The sequence below is a fragment of the Tachysurus fulvidraco genome, chromosome 14, assembly GCF_022655615.1.
Source record: "Tachysurus fulvidraco isolate hzauxx_2018 chromosome 14, HZAU_PFXX_2.0, whole genome shotgun sequence".
NCBI lineage: Eukaryota > Metazoa > Chordata > Actinopteri > Siluriformes > Bagridae > Tachysurus > Tachysurus fulvidraco.
Window position 1 is genome coordinate 2,999,702 of NC_062531.1, and position 20,250 is coordinate 3,019,951.

The window sequence follows — 20,250 nt, forward strand, 5'->3', positions numbered from 1 at the left end:
ACAGAGTAGGAAAGAAAAGATCTCCTGTAATGTACAGCTTCCATTTTAGTCTCTAATTACATTTTTAACAATAAATAAATAAATAAATAAATAAATAAATAAATACACACGCTTTCTCTATGACGGTTTTGAGGAACCGTATCACAACGATCGATTGGCCGAAATGTCCTGCAGCTTATGAAGCTTTTACTTTTATGGTTATACTTATATGGCGATATGATGTTATCTCTGCACTCGTTCAGACGCCACGCCAAGGTCAGATCACGTCCGTAACACACGTGCGTATCGCTCCAGCCGAAGCGTGCAGATTAACACAATGATTAACCAGCTCCGAGGTTTCAGTGTTGTAAATTTCTGATCAGAGCCCGTATTCGTATCGAGTCTAATGATGACCTTAGAGAGCTTCTCATGTAGATAAAACATTTCTAACTATGAATCTTATCTTAAGAGTGATTCAGGATCGATCTCAGAGCAACTCTGAACACAACTTTTATCTTAGAGAGGGGGCGGAGCTTAACCTGTTGCTAGGTGACACGTTCTTCTAAAGACTATTGTTCAATTAAAAAAGATGGAGCTCTTTTAAAATCTGCTCTATTATAAACCTTCACTTTGTCTCTATGTGAAGATATTTGAGTTTATATGGTGTAGGGGTTACGTTCGTGGCCGATCGTATCAGAGACGTTCTAACATCTGTATGTTGAATGTAAACATGTCTCAGACACAAAAATAATCCCTACACGATCTAATCTGTCTCATCTTATTAACTCACTAACATTATTAAATATTGTACACAACACGTTTTCTTCTCCTCTTCGCCTTTCAGCCATTTTCTCCTCTGATAAAGAAACTCTTAAACCTCTTAAAAGTCCTTCTCAATACTCCTAAGACATTTTGACCTTCTGAGCTCTTTTTTTTTTTAAGGCTTAAGATGCTTCATGTATAACTTTCATCTAACCTTTAGGATATTCTGTTTATATAACATTATCAGGAAACTTGATCTCATCTATTTTAAAAGGAAACGCCAACATTTCTAAGAAATTTATTGAATTTTTATGAAGACGGGCCCTGGATTTTATGTGTCCTTTCTGCCCCGGACGCTTGTGTCTAATTGGAGTGAGGTTTTTATCAGCAGGGATGAAGAGGAGTCTGATCCCGAGGTTTGTGCTGCGTATGAAAATACAGCTTTCGAGGTAGAGACACCACTCAAAGAAAATCCCAAAACCACCAGCATGTAATTTCAGGAGAACACACACAGGACTCGAGCAGGAGTGCTTCATTACACCGTCTACATGAGGTATAATGTGGACTTTGTGCAAACACTGTAAGGTACAAGGCATCATTAAATCAGCTCTGTTCTTTTAAACAAAGTGACTTCCAGTTCCTTCAGCCGGTCTCGAGCATTTCCCAAACAGACATTATTATACATATCCTGTCAGCCCAAGCCTTTATTCTGTTTGTAAATGAGATCTCTTGAAAGATGTAAACATTTAATCATTTGCCAGTAACAAAAGTGTAAAAACGTGCACATTTATATTTCTGACGCTTATCATGTCACACTTGTACATCCGAATTCAATAAAAAGTTCCTCCCTTTATTTCCTATTTATTTTCTGCATAAAAATGAATTTGTGAAGTAACCGATCAATACATAAGACACCACAGAGTCTGACTGTAATGACTGCATCCACTAGAGGGCGCCAAACTCATGTTGTGGACTTTTTATTTAAGGATTATAAAAAGAGTTGTAAGTAACTTACAACGTGAGGAAATTAAATGTCAACACAAATCAAATACAAAATATATTTGAGAGAGAGACGGACAGAGAGAGAGAGAGAAAGAGAGAGAGAGAGAGAGACAGACAGACAGAGAGAAAGAGAGAGAGAGACAGAGAGAGAGAGAGAGAGAGATAGACAGACAGACAGACAGACAGACAGACAGACAGACAGAGAGACAGACAGAAAGAGAGACAGAGAAAGAGAGAGAGAGACAGAGAGAGAGAGAGAACAGACAGACAGACAGAGAGAGAGAGACAGACAGACAGACAGAGAGACAGAGAAAGAGAGAGAGAGACAGACAGACAGAGAGAGACAGACAGACAGAGAGAGAGACAGAGAGAGAGAGAGAGACAGAGAAAGAGAGAGACAGAGACAGAGAGACAGAGAAAGAGAGAGACAGAGAAAGAGAGAGAGAGACAGAGACAGAGAAAGACAGAGACAGAGAAAGACAGAGAAAGAGAGACAGAGACAGAGAAAGAGAGAGAGAGACAGAGACAGACACAGAGACAGAGAAAGACAGAGAGAGAAAGAGAGACAGATACTGAGACAGAGAAAGAGAGAGAGAACTCATCATCATTCTGACTCTGGAGTCGCATCACATTTTTACTAATATTGAGATTTATTTTCTCTTTTTCAGTGTCAAATATTTATTTATTTATTCGTTTATTTTCTTGTTCATGTTTATTATTTGGTTAGGTGTTTATTTGTTTATTTAGTTTAGTAAGACCTTAAGCACGTGCTCGTTAGTTCAGGTGTTAATTAACACGCAAGAGGAAACAAACTCAAGCGTGTTCCATCTAGGCTGTATTCGTTTTTTATCCTTACATTTTACATGAGATCAATATCATCAGTGTAAATTACAGCAGTATGGAAATCTATAAACAATAATTTGCCTTTTGTGGTAAAATAATGACATCCGTTTACTTTATATTCTTTCTTATAAAGGTGTTTGAGTTTATCCCTACATGTTATTTAATACATGAACCACCAACTCATCATTAGCACAGATTTACTGTAATTATTTATTAAATCAGGCATTAATAAAGTGTTCAGACAAGACCTGTAATAATCATGAAATCGTACACAAAACACAAAGTGGGATAGTTTTACATAAAAGAGGTCATTATTAGCATTAATAGTACTAGCATTTCTTCACATACTGTGCATATATGTGCTTGATAAGATTACATCATTCATTCATTCATTCATTCATTCATTCATTCATTTTCTACCGCTTATCCGAACTTCTCGGGTCACGGGGAGCCTGTGCCTATCTCAGGCGTCATCGGGCATCGAGGCAGGATACACCCTGGACGGAGTGCCAACCCATCGCAGGGCACACACACACACTCTCATTCACTCACACACTCACACAATTTTCCAGAGATGCCAATCAACCTACCATGCATGTATTTGGACCGGGGGAGGAAACCGGAGTACCCGGAGGAAACCCCCGAGGCACGGGAAGAACATGCAAACTCCACACACACACAAGGCGGAGGCGGGAATCGAACCCCCGACCCTGGAGGTGTGAGGCAAACATGCTAACCACTAAGCCACCGTGAACCCCTACATCATATTTAAGGTAATAAAATATATACAGATTGGATACAATTTGCATGTTAGTAAAGTTTTTTGTGTGCTTGTAATTAAGCAATACTGTTCAAGCTAGCTGGCTAACCTAGCCTACCATAAACATTAGCATTGCGTAAACTGCGATCCATATAAATAATGGATATCTTGTAGATTCCAGTGAACAGACGGTGATGTATCTGAACACAAAACTACCCAGACACAACAGGTGGTCGGTAACAAGGTCCGGTCAGTTTTATAACAGCACAAGATTTCTTCTTTGTTTGCTTCTGAGAGAGAAACGAGTCTGTGGGGAGCTGCAGTCCTTTGTTACGACATCTGGACCTTATTACTGCGCTGTGTTTTTACAAGGCTTTCCCATCACTTTCTTTAAATTAAGATATTAAATTCATAAAACACAGCAAGCGGGCGCACAGAATATCTCTTTGAAACTTGTAAAGACGAAAAGTCTAAATAGGGGTAATGAAAACAGCCCCGGCTGAAACACGAGGTGCTTCTCTCCCACTGAACACGGTCATTAGCACATAAATTACACTGTCTGTACATTTCATGCTTTCTCTTAGTCTCCTAGCGATATTTATATACATCAGTGAGACGCCCGGCTTGTCCGGATAAAGTCCTCGTCTGTGATTCGGCCTTTTATTATTATTGACTTTACACCTATTATAAAACTGCTAGTAAAATGGAGCTGTCATGTGATATGTACTGTCATGTGATATGCACTGCCATGTGATATGCACTGTCATGTGATATGCACTGCCGTGTGATATGCACTGCCGTGTGATATGCACTGCCGTGTGATATGCACTGTCATGTGATATGCACTGCCGTGTGGTATGCACTGTCATGTGATATGCACTGCCGTGTGGTATGCACTGTCATGTGATATGCACTGCCGTGTGGTATGCACTGTCATGTGATATGCACTGCCGTGTGGTATGCACTGTCATGTGATATGCACTGCCGCGTGGTATGCACTGTCATGTGGTATGCACTGCCGTGTGATATGCACTGCCGTGTGGTATGCACTGTCATGTGATATGCACTGCCGTGTGATATGCACTGTCATGTGGTATGCACTGCCGTGTGATATGCACTGTCATGTGGTATGCACTGCCGTGTGATATGCACTGTCATGTGGTATGCACTGCCGTGTGATATGCACTGTCATGTGGTATGCACTGCCGTGTGGTATGCACTGTCATGTGGTATGCACTGTCATATGATATGCACTGCCGCGTGGTATGCACTGTCATGTGGTATGCACTGTCATGTGATATGCACTGCCACAAACACAGCTATAACATATTTACACTTTGGGTAATCGTTGTGTTTCCACCACCACAAATACCACCATTATTATGTTCCAGTACATACGACTGGGGAAGCTTCGTTTTTGTAAGCGGTGAATAAACAGGAGGAAGTGAAATGGATTCAATAATCAGAGTAATATAAACAATAGTTAAAAGAGAGAGAGAGAGAGGGAGAGAGAGAGAGAGAGAGAGAGAGAGAGAGAGAGAGAGAGAGAGAGAGAGAGAGAGAGAGACTTTGCTTTGGCAACAGTGTGATTTTACATTTATGCCAGTAAAGTACTAATGAACTGAATTGAATTGAATTGAGAGAGAGAGAGAGAGAGAGAGAGAGAGAGAGAGAGAGAGATGGGGAGAGAGAGATGGAGAGAGATGGAGAGAGAGAGATGGAGAGAGATGGGAGATATAGATAAGGAGAGGAAATTATATAGAGTAGATGAGAGAGAGAAGAAAGAGATATGGATGATATTAGATTCCTATAGAGATAGATATATAGAGAGATATAGAGAGAGAGATATTTCAGAGAGATGGGATAGAGAATTTTTTAAGAGAGCAGGTGGTAAACAGAGAGAAAGTTGAACTGAATTGAATTGAATTGAATTGAGACAGACAGGCAGGTAGAGTTTGAGGGAGAGAGAGAAAGATAAATATGGACCACAGGGTATGTAGATAGATAGATAGATAGATAGATAGATAGATAGATAGAAAGTTAGATAGATAGATAGATAGATAGATAGATAGAGAGTTAGATAGATAGATAGATAGATAGATAGATAGATAGATAGATAGATAGATAGATAGACAGACAGACAGACAGACAGACAGACAGACAGTTTTGTTCACTTGCTGGAATTTCTAGACGTTTCTCCTGAGCTCTGGCACTGAACTCTAAACAGCATACAGTATATGAGACGATTCATTAGCAGGAATGTGGTGCATCACTGCTGCTTGTATCGGTGCAGAAAGGCTGAGACACCGACCGCTGACAGGCCACATGGGGATGTAAATCATCTTTACAGCTGCGGCTGTAATTAAAATGTTCCTGAGAAAAAACTTTCACAGCTTTCATGAATCAAGCTTAAATTCCTCCCAGTGCGAGCTTCAGCTTTACTGCAATAAGATCCCAGTGGCCTGGGACTGGAGGAGACCTGCGCTGTCCTCTGGAGCTGAGACGAGCGAGCTGGGGGCCCACGGGGGAGAGTGCTCATTAGTTACTCTCTCTCTCTCTCTCTCTCTCTCTCTCTCTCTCTCTCTCTCTCTCTCTCTCTCTCTGATTATTGGTTAAATATATTTGCAGCACCATTTAAACACCCTTGTTGATTTCTCTTAATCATTTAACTTGGAGAAAAAAATCCTGCCTACATGTTACAGTTGTTCAGATACCTTATAAGTGTGAGTAAAATGTCTTAGAGAAGACCCTGGACTTCTGGAGCGGATGGAAACATAACTAAAATAGAAAGTTCTCTTTGAGTTAGCAAGTCGTAGGCCATCGCTTCGGCTGAATTCGGCTCGAGCCGGTGGCGGTTCTAGGATTTTTCTGTAACCGGGGCCCTTAAGGGGCCACATGATACATTCAGGGGCCAAGTACAGGGTACATTCAAGCACACAAAATAATTTATTCAGTACGGTGTAAATACATTTCGGCAGTCATTCCTTTTTCAAACGCTCGAGTGCCGCCAATTGTTCGGGGGTGGAATTGCATCTGTGATCATTGTGAAAGATACTCATTGTTGCTCTTCTCGTCGACGATTCAGCGGTGTATGTCATACAAGATAAAGGAGAAGCAGCGTGTGCTCGTCTGTCTTGACTTCCGTTGGTCGTCGCTCCAGCCTCGCCAAAAGTTTCCCAGACTGATTGTTTGGGTTCTCTCCTGCCTAAAGAACCTCATGGAGCAGAAGAACACAACATTCAGCTGGACTAAACACTGCGTATGTAAAAGCATAGAGGCTTCTGGGCGCTTGCAGGAGCACCAAGACCCCTAGTCACGCCCGAGAACATTCGACACACTCCTAACGCCCTAATACATCATGCTAGGTAACATTCATTCATTCATTTTCTACGTCTCGGGTCACGGGGAGCCTGTGCCTATCTCAGGCGTCATCGTTCATCGAGGCAGGATACACCCTGGACGGAGTGCCAACCCATCACAGGGCACACACACACTCTCATTCACTCACACACTACAGACAATTTTTTCCCAGAGATGCCAATCAACCTACTATGCATGTCTTTGGACCGGGGGAGGAAACCGGAGTACCCGGAGGAAACCCCCGAGGCACGGGGAGAACATGCAAACTCCACACACACAAGGCGGAGGTGGGAATCGAACCCCAAACCCTGGAGGTGTGAGGCGAACATGCTAACCACTAAGCCGCCGTGCCCCCCATGCTAGATATATAATAATCACTTATTTTCACATTCGGAATCAGAAACACTATGTACAAGACGTTTTCCTTCCTATAATCCTGTTTTACGACAGGTTACAACTCTCACACCGACTTTACGACCGGGCATCAGACGACAGGAGCGTTCACACACCTGTGAACATCTGGAAAGTTCTCAGCACTTCAACACCTTCATATATCTCTATGATATATATATATACGGTCTTGACAGCAAAGCTCTATATTCAGCTTTAAGTTCATCAAGCGTTACCTCATTCCCACGATGGAAACACGAGGAAAAAGTGCTGAGACGGTCTTTTTTTTTGTTTTTTTAATGGCCTAAAAATCTGGAACGCGTTACGTCTCAGAGGACACGTCACACCTCCTCTCGGCACACACCCTGTCTCGATGATTTAACATCTAATCTGACTGTCAACTGATAATTATAGTAGCTTTCTAAAAGATAATCTTCCTGCTTTATTACTTTAATAGAGGTTTCGGTGCGGGATTTACATCGCACGTCTGCTTCATGCTCTATTTATGATGTTTTATTAAAGGGAAAGACAGACACGGCATGGAGAGATGAAAACTAGGAAAGAAAAGAGGTTCGAATCAGTTTGTTTTTAAGCTTTCGGTGACCAAAAAAACCTCCCAACAATCCGCTCGAATAACCGAGTCAGGCTACAGTCACGGCGACAACGACACCGTGGCTTCTCGAATGTCTGTGTGTTAAAACAAATTAAAAACCCAATTTACTAACAGTACAGTAGGTGACTCATCAGCATACAGCTGCCTTCAGCCTGAGACACGGCCAGGAAATCGTGTGTTTTGGACTTACGTTAATGATGTCATCCAATTTTTGACACGTTATTTAGTATATGTGCGGTTTCGTGCTCGAGTGTTTATATAAATACCAAAAAATAAAAAACATTTTAAAGCATCGTTTATCATCCGCCGGGTCGTGGATCATTGTCTGCTTTCCTGTCATGGGTACAAATGAGCAATTAGAAGTGTATATTTGCAATGTTCGGGGCAACAGGAACCCATCATCCATCATGGAATGGTGTTAATACAGCATCAGTGAATAGTGACCGTGACTGAGCACAATTTAGTCTCTGAAAAAAAATGTCAGCTCTTTATTTTTTCAGCCCTTTTTTTTTTCCTCTTACTTTCGAAGGTAGCGACATCCTGTAACAGTGGAGAAAAACGTTTCATTATAAGTTAAAGATTGAATTATTACTTGTTCTTTGACAGGTGGGCCATGGATCACAGATCGAAGACAGGACGTTGAAGCTGTATGTGTACAAATCTGTGAGGACCAGCCATATGACAGGATAAGATGAAAGCACAGTTATCGGTTCCATTTTTGTGTGATCTTAAGCTGTGAGTGGGGAATTGAAGAAACATCTGACCACACACACACACACACACACACACACACACACACACACACACACACACACACACACACACACACACACACACACACACACACACACAATCTGTGTCCCAAATGATGTACTATACGGTTACACTACTCTGTCAGGTGTATGAATGTTATGAGGGAAAAATTTCACGGTTAGCCTGTGAATATCTCAGACGTCATCGGGCATCGAGGCAGGATACACCCTGGACGGAGTGCCAACCCATCACAGGGCACACACACACACACACTCTCATTCACACACACACACTCACACACTACGGACAATTTTCCAGAGATGCCAATCAACCTACCATGCATGTCTTTGGACCGGGGGAGGAAACCGGAGTAACAGGAGGAAACCCCCAAGGCACGGGGAGAACATGCAAACTCCACACACACGAGGTGGAGGTGGGAATCGAACCCCCAACCCTGGAGGTGTGAGGCGAACGTGCTAACCACTAAGCCACCGTGCCCCCTATATATATATATATATATATATATATATATATATATATATATATAGAGATATATATATATATATATATATATATATATATCTATATATTTATATATATATATATATATATATATATATATATATATACAGTATATGGCACGATGAGGTCATATGCCTTTCCATGTTCCACTTGGTTTTGTCAACACCTTAAGAAGCGCTGCTGCACTCGCTCACCCTCGTCTGTCCAAAACAAAAGTATTTGGCTCGTGCTACTTTTTGACTCATTAAAAAGAAATAAGACTTGACTTTCTTCAGAAAGGGTAAAGTTGTATTTTTCCAAACCCGGGGCTCCAGCACGTTAGCATCTAGGGGATAATGGATCTCAAAGTGATTAAAGTCAGGTGCGTTCAATCCCCCGGCCAAGTCTGAGCGAAACCGTACACAGTGCCGCACTCTTTCACTTCTCTCTCAGCCCAATTTATTCTTTCTTTTCCCTCCATCGAGCTGCTTTTCACAAAATTGAAAGTGGCGTTTAAAAGGATCGCTGATGTGAAGGTCAAATCCGAACGCACACGAGCCGTGAGTCATGTCGAGCGAGCTGACAGATCATCAGCCTTCACCGCTATGGAAATTTACCGCGTTAATTATTACACATGCGAGCCGGTAGGGGTTAGTTTTTAATCGGGAGCAGATCGGGCACTAACAGGCGCTGCTTAAAATATCAAAACACCATAAATACGCATCTGGAAAGTCGACTTAATGAGCCGAAAGCGAGACACAACATTCACAGAAACGACGCAGCAAACAATGTTATGTCAATCGCGGTGCAGCACCAGGTTACAGGAAAAAAATTAGGGGGGGCACGGTGGCTTAGTGGTTAGCACGTTCGCCTCACACCTCTAGGGTCGGGGGTTCGATTCCCACCTCCGCCTTGTGTGTGTGGAGTTTGCATGTTCTCCCCGTGCCTCGGGGGTTTCCTCCGGGTACTCCGGTTTCCTCCCCCGGTCCAAAGACATGTATGGTAGGTTGATTGGCATCTCTGGAAAATTGTCCGTAGTGTGTGTGTGTGTGTGTGTGTGTGTGTGTGTGTGTGTGTGTGTGTGTGTGTGTATGTGTGTGTGTGTGTGTGTGTGTGTGTGTGTGTGTGTGAATGAGAGTGTGTGTGCCCTGTGATGGGTTGGCACTCCGTCCAGGGTGTATCCTGCCTCAATGCCCGATGACGCCTGAGATAGGCACAGGCTCCCCGTGACCCGAGAAGTTCGGATAAGCGGTAGAAGATGAGTGAGTGAGAGTGAGGTTAAAACTTTACAGGATCGGCGTTTAATCATTTAAAAAAAGATCGACTAGCTCGCCAACGATCCTGTTGATGTACCGTGAGAGAAAGGTGTAGTAATGCGGACACGTTTATACAGTGTATGACAACAGATTGAAATATTCTACTAATAATATGTTTTGTTTTTACACTGAATGGTAAGGAAACTGAATCACAAGTGCGATTAACAGTGCATGTACACTATACAGTGATTCAGCACCTTTAGAGAGCGGATTGAGACTAGGGCTGGGCGATAAAACGATAACGATATGTATCGCGATAGACACGTGATCGATATCAATAAAAAATGTGTTCGATAAAACGTTCGATATTTTTTATTCTTCGTCGAAAGAAAACAGAGGTTGCGAAGCAAGTTTGGTTGCATTAAGAAAGGCACTCATTCTCTGGTAACCTAGCAACATAGGGAGTGACACGCTAACAGCCAATCATGTAACAGTATCATGTTTGGTTGCTCCATATCGTTGTCTCATGCCGGTCTGCTGGATTCCTCTTCAGTAACCGGCGACTGATGAGCAGAAAATGAGCCGCAGCGAGCGAGGAAATTGTAAATAAAAGAGGAAACGTCAGCGCACCGGTATGGCAGTTTTCTGGATATTACAAATCTGACCGTAGTCACACCAACGTCGTCTGCTAATTATGCAAGACCTTTTCTCTACGTTTATATTTAACACTTTGCACTATTTTATTACACTTTATTAAGCGTTTCTGACATTTCCTTTCATTTTGCACCTTAAATGTTAAGAGATAATAGTTAAGTGTTCATTCTGACTTTAGACTCATGTTTACACTGTAATTATTTGAGTTTTCCTGCTTGTTGACATTTCTGTCTTAATAACTGAGGGGATTCTGATCAGAGGAAGGTTAAGTTTAAAATAAAAATGTTTAAATGTAATAAATTTCTCTTGGTGCTTATTTTAAATGGGTCATAAAAGAAATCAATAATTATCGATATCGACCGATATGAAACACTGATAACGTGATACAGTTTGCAGTCATATCGCCCAGCCCTAACTGAGACGCAGCAGTAAGAGAGAGAACAACATGATGGGTTTAATGATGACGTGATAATGGCAAATTTTCATCAGCTCTAGGAAAGGCTTTTATGAACCACACACACATACATATACACATATGCGCACACACACACACACACACACACTTACATATACACACATATGCACACACACACACATACATATACACACATACATATACACACATACGCACACACACACATACATATACACACATACGCACACACACACTTACATATACACACATACGCACACACACACACATACATATACACACATATGCACACACACACACATATACACACATATGCACACACACACACACATACATATACACACACATGCACACACACACTTACATATACACACATACGCACACACACACACTTACATATACACACATACGCACACACACTTACATATACACACATACGCACACACACACATACATATACACATACGAACCACACACACACACACACACATAAATATACACACATACGCACACACACTTACATATACACATATGCACACACACACATAAATATACAAAAATACGAACCACACACACATACCTATACATACATACGCACACACACACACACACACACACACACACATAAATATACAAAAATACGAACCACACACACATACCTATACATACATACGCACACACACACACACACACACACACACACACACACACACACACACACACACACACACACACACACACACAAATATACACACATATGCACACACACTTACATATACACACATATGCACACACACTTACATATACACATACGCACACACACTTACATATACACACATACGAACCACACACACATACCTATACACACATACGCACACACACTTACATATACACACATACGAACCACACACACATACCTATACACACATACGCACACACACACACACACACACACACACACACACACACACACACACATAAATATACACACATATGCAGACACACTTACATACACACACACACACACACACACACACACACACACACACACACACACACACACACACACACACTACGGCTCACAATATGGATGAATCCGCTTATTTTTTAATTCCTGGTTGATTCAAAGAGTCAAACAGCTTCATTTCATGCCAGATGTCTGAAAAATATTTTACAGTTGAATTTCTTTATTCAGAATAAACATTAAACTTTGTTCATTACCAAAACCAAAAACTTTAGGGTCTTACTGTATGTGTCTGAATGTCATTCATTCACTCATTCATCTTCTACCGCTTGTCCGAACTTCTCGGGTCACGGGGAGCCTGTGCCTATCTCAGGCGTCATCGGGCATCAAGGCAGGATACACCCTGGACGGAGTGCCAACCCATCGCAGGGCACACACACACTCTCATTCACTCACACACACACACACTACAGACAATTTTACAGAGATGCCAATCAACCTACCATGCATGTCTTTGGACCGGGGGAGGAAACCGGAGTACCCGGAGGAAACCCCCGAGGCACGGGGAGAACATGCAAACTCCACACACACAAGGCGGAGGCGGGAATCGAACCCCCAACCCTGGAGGTGTGAGGCAAACATGCTAACCACTAAGCCACCGTGCCCCCGTGTCTGAATGTGTGTTAGATCATTTTCCCTCGTTATAAAATGAATAATTGGACGAGGAGAATTGACATATGGTCATACTTACCTAGAAATGATCTAGAAATATAGAACTTACCTGTATATAGATTAAAAAACTGTGAGGTTGTGAAGGAGACCTTAACAAACACAAACACACACACACACACGCAGACGTGGAGAAAAAGATCTGGAGTCAGAGAGACGAGTTTTGTCTGAGTTGTAGCATAGCTTTGTTTATTAATTTTTATATTTTTTTTTTGCATAGAGAAACATAATCACTTCCAGTACTGTATTCATGAGCGATTTTTTTTTTGCAAACAGCGATGGCGGAGAATACAATTATAATGAAATATTGTCAAAGCTTTGTAAATTTCCCCTCACACCAGTTCAAAAGCATGAGAAGTTTAGTTTATCATGTGTGTGTGTGTGTTTTTCTGTGAATGAGGCTTTCGCCGATTTCAGACTTTTGCGATTTTGTTACATTCGTAAAGTATATAGTGAATGTGTGTGTGTGTGTGTGTGTGTAGTTGTGTGTGTCTGTGTGAGTGTGTCTGGTCGTATTACAACGGCGGTGTGTAAACTAAATGTCCACATGCTCCTTCCTGGTGTGAAGTGTGTGTCTGTGCAGCAAGCAAGCGGTTAATGCATAACTACCATGGTAATATTCGCAAAACAACAAAACGAAAAAAAAAAAAAAAAAAAAGAATAATGAGAGGAAAGAAAAAAAAACAAAAACGATAAAAACAAAAGGAAACAGTAAAACCCTTAAAATTTAACACTGCATCAGAATGTTCTCTGAGAAACATTTCGTCTCCACTTTGTTGTCGCGTCAAACCTCCAAATCAGAGAGGAAACAGCATGCTTTAGAAACCCACTAAAACCTTTTCCACAGGAGATGAATACCGTTTAGGAGAAAATCAAAAACAGAAATAATAGAAATCACTGGGCACGAGCACGACGAGCCCAAATGCTAATATCGATGTGTCGCGGTTTAATTATTTCATCTCCGCATGGCGCACCGTTCGAGAGAGAAAAATAATGTCCTGCCCAGACAGCGCGCCAGAGTGTTTTGGCATTTCAGACTTTAATAGAATTATCAAAAAAATATTGCATAACTGCAAAGCGTTAGCATGGCTTTCACCCCTTTTGAACAGAGACTAGCGACTAGCAGGCACCGAAGCCTCGCGGCCATGCCGGGGCCAGGCTTCCTCAAGCCTTCAGCCCTTTCTAACATAAAACAGACGCTGAAAAACAAGAAAAAAAGAAAAGAAGAGACATTCCTGGTAAATAAAGACTGGTTGTGGTGTGAGTATTGCACCAGTCATGCTGGGTTATTAAGAGGCTTGGGGTAAATCTGGCTCTCGAAGCCATTCGCAATCGTATACGCTGAGGGGAGGAGATAAAAAAAAAAAAGAAAAAAAGAAAAACGATCAGGCACTGCTCATTGAGGATGGGGTTTTTTGGTTTTCGACGTCTTTTCACGTGTTTGCTTTGAGCTGCTGGTATTTATTCTTGAGGAGGTGGAGCGAGAGAGAGAGAGAGAGAGAGAGAGAGAGAGAGAGAGAGAGAGAGAAAAATGGATGGAAAAGCGGGTTAGAGTCAGCATGGCACAGTCAGGCTGGATTATGAGAAGTAAGTCTGATATCGACTCGGAGTCTGAGGCTGGATTCGGGATCGATGAACAAGACAGAAGTCAGACCTGAAGTGATACGGATACAGACCTGAAATGTTTGTTGTTACGTGAGTGAGGCTGGACGGCGTGAGAAGCGACGCTAAGGACACAACCGCACGTCGTAGCGAAGAAGAAAAACACCACCCTGAAGTACGTGGAATAAGATTCGATTGGGATATTTGTGACCCGGAGGGACTGGTTAGTCTAGCGAGCTACAACAGGATATGACATCATCGTTAATGCTTTGCAAATCGATCCTGTTTGAGCAGCCCAGGAACCGGACCGGACCGGACCGAAAGACTAAAGCGCCGCTGCATCGACTATCTCTCCGCAGACATGCAGCAAAATTCCGTTGAAACCCCACTGGAATTGTGGGTAATTTAGAAAAGCAAATTTAAAAAAACAAAACAAAACAAAACAAAACAAAACAAACATGTCGATTAACAATGTTTAATAAAACTTTGGGTGTTACTGAAGGTTATGTTAATTTAGATAATTAATTCCCGAATATGCAAACGGTTCAGGGCCGAGTCTTCTTTAAGTTCGGATATATTTTAGCGAAACATTTTTTTTTTTTTTTTTTTAAAGTCGTGTTTTTTTCGGAGCGCTTTCGAATCGTTCCAGGATTACTGTGCACATGCATGAGCAAACAAACAAACAAAAACAAACAAAATGAGTGAATTGCAGATTCCGATTCTGCCCTGAAGAAGTTGTCGAGCCCTTACGTACGAGAAAAGGAAACAGTACAGAGGTGCATAGAGGTTTCGCTTCGAACCCCGTCGACTCGACGTCCTCCAGAGTTACAGTTCAGTCACGAGCTCCACGCGGCCGCATATAACTTCACACCGATAATAAAGTACCGATCTCCTTCTCAAACGGCGTCTCAGTCCGTCGGCAAACTTTCCATACTGTTTAAGGAGAAGGCACGCTCATCACAGAGGTGCTCGAGTGCCGCTCGTCACGTCTTCACATAAAAATACAGATAAATAAAAACGACAGATCAAGCCGTGACAATCGTCTACCGATCCAACACGACTTCCGACTTCGGAAGAAAAAAAGCCATTCTAAAGCAGCTATTTTCCCTCTCTCTATCTGTCTGTCTGTCTGTCTCTCTCTCTCTTTCTATCTTTTGATACTTTTCTCCTATTCATCATCCACCTTTCAGGTTGACGGACAGAAATATTTCTACAGAACGCATCATAAAAAAAAAATTTCCTCAGACAAAATATCAATCATCAATAGCAGGTTATCTAGTGCAATCTTTCGAACGGAAGGAAAGAAAAAGTGTTTATCGTCGAGCGAAAATAGTGAATCGTTAAAAAGAAAGAAAAAAGTGATGGAATTTGCATATCCTCTCGACGCTAAACGAGGCTTGAGTTTGAAACGGCATCGAAGACGGGAGTCGAGGTCCGGAGCCGCCCGAGTCCGAGCCGAAAGCCTGAAGCTCTCGGGTTTAAAGGCTTTCCGACGGCGGTGTGTCCCGAGACTCGACACCACGAACAGCAGATCCTTTAGAAGGAACATGCAACATTTTCTGTGGCTTTGCCACGAGCTTATGATAACTAAACCCAAACCACAAACACAAACATCTCTTATTTCTTATACAAAATTTTTCTGTACATTTTTCTCCATACTGTACTAGATATATACGGTACGCGTTTATAGTACACAAGGTCGTGTGTTCAAAATGTAACAATACGCATAACAATTACTCGTTATTCAGTTCTGTAAAAATATTTGACAAGGGTTGTTGTTTTTTTCTGTTTTTTTTTTTTTTTTTAATTTTTTTTTTTTATATTTTTTTATACATGCACCAGCTCAAAGACGTTAAAGACGTCAGCTGTCACACACAGGCCACTTTTTTTTTTTTTTTAAATGAATGAAACGATGCACTCGTGGGCGGTGACGACAGATGTGGTCTTGCTGAGCAGCAGCAGTCCTGTCTGTGTGTGAGCTCTCTTGCTACAGAAAAAAAAAAAAGGGTTTGGATGGGAAAGAAAAGGGAAGAGGAGCAGAGCAGACGGAGCGCTCGCAGGCTTCTCTACAGGCTCGCACCCTGGCTGGAGGACCGACGGCTTCAGATAGGTGAGTGTGGAGCAGTGCAAATCCTCACAGGGCAGGTGATGGGCAACATGCTTCTGCCCCCCCGGGGGGGACGGACACGGCGCTCGGTATGAGCATCGGGATCTCGGCTTTAACAGGACCCTTGGGGCATGTGCACTTGTACACTTGTATACGTAATGACGGAATTGCGTTTCAGAAGATTAAAGGTGCAGTCTGTAATTTTTTGGGAGGGATCCTTTTTCTCCCGATTTGCTCATTTGCTAATTTACTCTCTCCATCATTCTGCATCTCAGGGCATCTTAACACTTACAGGGGGTGCTTTTTTTAAATCGTCCCTCTTCCACATACTCAAATTGAATTGGATAATTGCTCTGATTGACAAGACAGAGTTTAACGTCCCTCCCGTTAAGAGAGAGAGAGAAAGAGAGAGAGAGAGACAGAGAGAGAGGGAGAGAGAGAGAGAGAGAGAGAGAGAGGGACAGAGACAGAGAGAGAGAGAGAGAGAGAGAGAGAGAGAGAGAGAGCGAGCAGTAGTTGTATGTTTTTAGACTGCTGAGGCATCGCCTATGCTTTTCTCTGTAAAAGTGACATACAGCTTCTTTAAGGAGTTTGGAGTCAATGGTGATTGCGCTGTAGTTGAATAAGTGCCTTAAACGTAAGGTGCTGTGTTTTGTTTTCTTCATGGTGGGGAGAAGCTCTGGCCTCATCACCTGCTCTGTTAAATAAAAACAAAGTGGCTTGCTGCATGTTGTCAGCTCTGTTTGTTGCGTGTGTGTAATATGGGGTTCGATGGTACAGGTTTTGTCGCAGCACTTCTCTCCAGCCAGGGCGCGAGCCAAACTTTGCTCTCCATCATCGATCTTAAGAGATCTTAACCACGGGCTTCATGTAAACAAAAACGCTCTTTCTATTCGAATTTCACCTTTTTTTTTTTTTTTTTAAGAATCATTGTTTTTTCATTTTTTTCGAAACGAACTACCAGCAAATATTAAAAGCTACCAGAGCTGCATCTCACCGAAATCATCAAGAAACTAAAACATGGCCTTTAACTGATTATTACATGATCCAACTACTCATTCCAGACACTCTCCGTACGCTACCCGGTCATCTGTCATAAATTAGCTTCTAACATTACAAAAAAACAAAAAAAAAAAGAGTATCTATAAACATCAAGTCAGGGATTCTGGACAAATTAAGTAGTAAAAAAAAAGGCATTCGGGAGAGAGAAAAAAAATCAGGCGGGCTTTCAGTCGAAATGGATTCCTCGCTAATCAGAGAAGTCGTAGTGTAACAAACCAAATCAACACGTTAACACGCGTACACACTGATCTCAGGGTCATCAAGTCACACGAACTAATGTCCTCGAAGCCAAAGTAAGTGTGTAAGGTCTGTCACAAAGCCGGAGCGTTTGCCGTCGGGGGTTTGATCGAAACAACCCTTTCTAAATATCGCAAAGATGCCGATGACGAGTCGGCGACACAGCTACGGTCTCGGACAGAGGATTCTGGGTGTCATGGTTACCGTTATGATTATTTGGTTAAAGTCTAAAACGATTCTGGATGCATCTCGTTTCTAGACCTTTTAAAACGCCGAACCTGGTATGTGAAATATTGGGGTTTTCATGATGAGGGATTTTTTCCCCGCGTATTATGATTAGCCTGATTATTCACTTTCACCTCAGGAGACTCCGTTTTGAAAAAGTTTGGAATGTTTTTTTCCCCCCACATGATTTTGATATGATAGAATTTTTTTTTCTGATTGATTTCTGAATGGATTTATGAACATGTCGCTTTTAGGATAAACGGCTAAGTTTCTCTTCGAGCTAGGTAGCTAGTTTAGCTAGGATCAGACACGATTGTTCACGAGTTATGAGCAAAAAAATTCTTTTCACTTTTTTTTGTTATGATGACTTGGTTTCCATTGGATTTAAACTGTTTTATTTGTAGTAAAGAAATCTGTGTATCGACGCAGAATTGTTAGAACCGAGATGCATCTTAGAATAATCCTGTCATCGTCCAAGTAAAATTTCCAAATGAAATTCTCAAATTACCATTTAGACATTTTTAAAACTCTCCGAAAACAAAATACAAAAAAAATAAAAAATGACGTTCCTTCTTTTTTTTTCAGTTTCAAAAGTGTTTTTTGTTTGTTCCTAGCTGTCAGCATCAGTCGGTACTTTAGGCTACGTTCGTTCTAAAAAGTAAAAAAAAAAAGAGTGAGAGAAAGCATTAAGAACAACAGCACGGATGAATAAAAGTGACGATCTGGATGGAAGATGAACAGCAGGTACTGTAAAAGGTCACAGTCTGATCTGCAGGAATATAAAGGAAAAAAATGCGTGAAAATAAAGAAATATGGAAAAAAAAAACCCATCAGAATTTAATTTTCATGCGGCCGAAAGACGACTAGCAAACGTATCGAAGGGGGAAGGAAAGCCAGTCTCACCCGTCTCAATCGACTGCACTCGATCAGTCCTAATCAGATAGTGACAAGCAAACATGCACCGTTTTTTTTTTTTTTTTTTGTAATATTATTTTTTTCCAGTGGCGATTGGTTACATAAAAAAATTCATTTACAATTCTCAATCCTGTATTATTGTTCTTAACTAAAGGCAAGGCACATAATGTGTTATATAAAACGTCGTGCAAAATCGAAGGGGTCGGGGGATGAGTGACAGGGTCAGAGTATGGGGGATGGGTGTCATGGTCAGGGGATGGGTGTCAGGGTGATAGTATGGGGGATGGGTGTCAGGGTGAGAGTATGGGCGATGGGTGTCATGGTCTGAGTATGGGGGATGGGTGTCAGGGTGAGAGTATGGGCGATGGGTGTCATGGTCAGGGTATGGGGGATGGGTGTCATGGTCAGGGGATGGGTGTCAGGGTGATAGTATGGGGGATGGGTGTCATGGTCTGAGTATGGGGGATGGGTGACAGGGTCAGGGTATGGGGGATGGGTGTCAGGGTCAGAGTATGGGGATGGGGTGTCAGGGTGAGAGTATGGGGGATGGGTGACAGGGTGAGAGTATGGGGGATGGGTGACAGGGTCAGGGTATGGAGGATGGGTGACAGGGTCAGGGTATGGGGGATGGGTGTCAGGGTCAGAGTATGGGGGATGGGTGTCAGGGTCAGGGTATGGGGGATGGGTGTCAGGGTCAGGGTATGGGTGACAGGGTCAGAGTATGGGGGATGGGTGTCAGGGTCAGAGTATGGGGGATGGATGACAGGGTCAGGGTATGGGGGATGGGTGTCAGGGTCAGAGTATGGGGGATGGGTGACAGGGTCAGGGGATGGGTGTCAGGGTCAGGGTATGGGGGATGGGTGACAGGGTCAGGGTATGGGGGATGGGTGTCAGGGTCAGAGTATGGGGGATGGGTGTCAGGGTCAAAATATGGGGGATGGGTGATGGGTGTCAGGGTCAAAGTATGGGGGATGGGTGTCAGCATCTGGTGTAGATGGATGAAGGATGGGTGTCAGAGTCAAAGTATGGAGGGATGGGTGTCAGGGTGGGAATTAAGGGGGATGGGGGAGTTGTGTCAGGGTCAGAGTATTGGAGAATGGGTG

At 42.3% G+C, this 20,250-nt stretch overlaps 2 protein-coding genes across 4 annotated transcripts in view; one reads left to right on the forward strand and one right to left on the reverse strand.

Annotated features, from left to right (window-relative positions):
• smim24 (small integral membrane protein 24) overlaps window positions 1-1,594 on the forward strand; it is a 2,570-nt gene extending 976 nt beyond the window's left edge. The window contains exon 3 of one of the 2 annotated variants that reach the window (XM_047799960.1): window positions 1,130-1,594. In XM_047799960.1, the coding sequence (XP_047655916.1) occupies window positions 1,130-1,235 (106 nt within the window). In that variant the 3' untranslated portion in view covers window positions 1,236-1,594. The remainder of the gene's footprint in view (window positions 1-1,129) is intronic. The other variant, XM_047799962.1, reaches the window with a different exon arrangement.
• A 4,838-nt stretch (window positions 1,595-6,432) lies between these two features.
• Window positions 6,433-20,250, reverse strand: part of nfic (nuclear factor I/C) — a 153,783-nt gene continuing 139,965 nt past the window's right edge. Inside the window, exons 12-14 of one of the 2 annotated variants that reach the window (XR_007137768.1) lie at window positions 13,052-13,091; window positions 8,302-8,468; window positions 6,433-6,560 (exon numbers count right to left, since the gene is read on the reverse strand). The gene's annotated coding sequence lies outside the window, so the exon portion shown is untranslated. The remainder of the gene's footprint in view (window positions 6,561-8,301; window positions 8,469-13,051; window positions 13,092-20,250) is intronic. The other variant, XR_007137769.1, reaches the window with a different exon arrangement.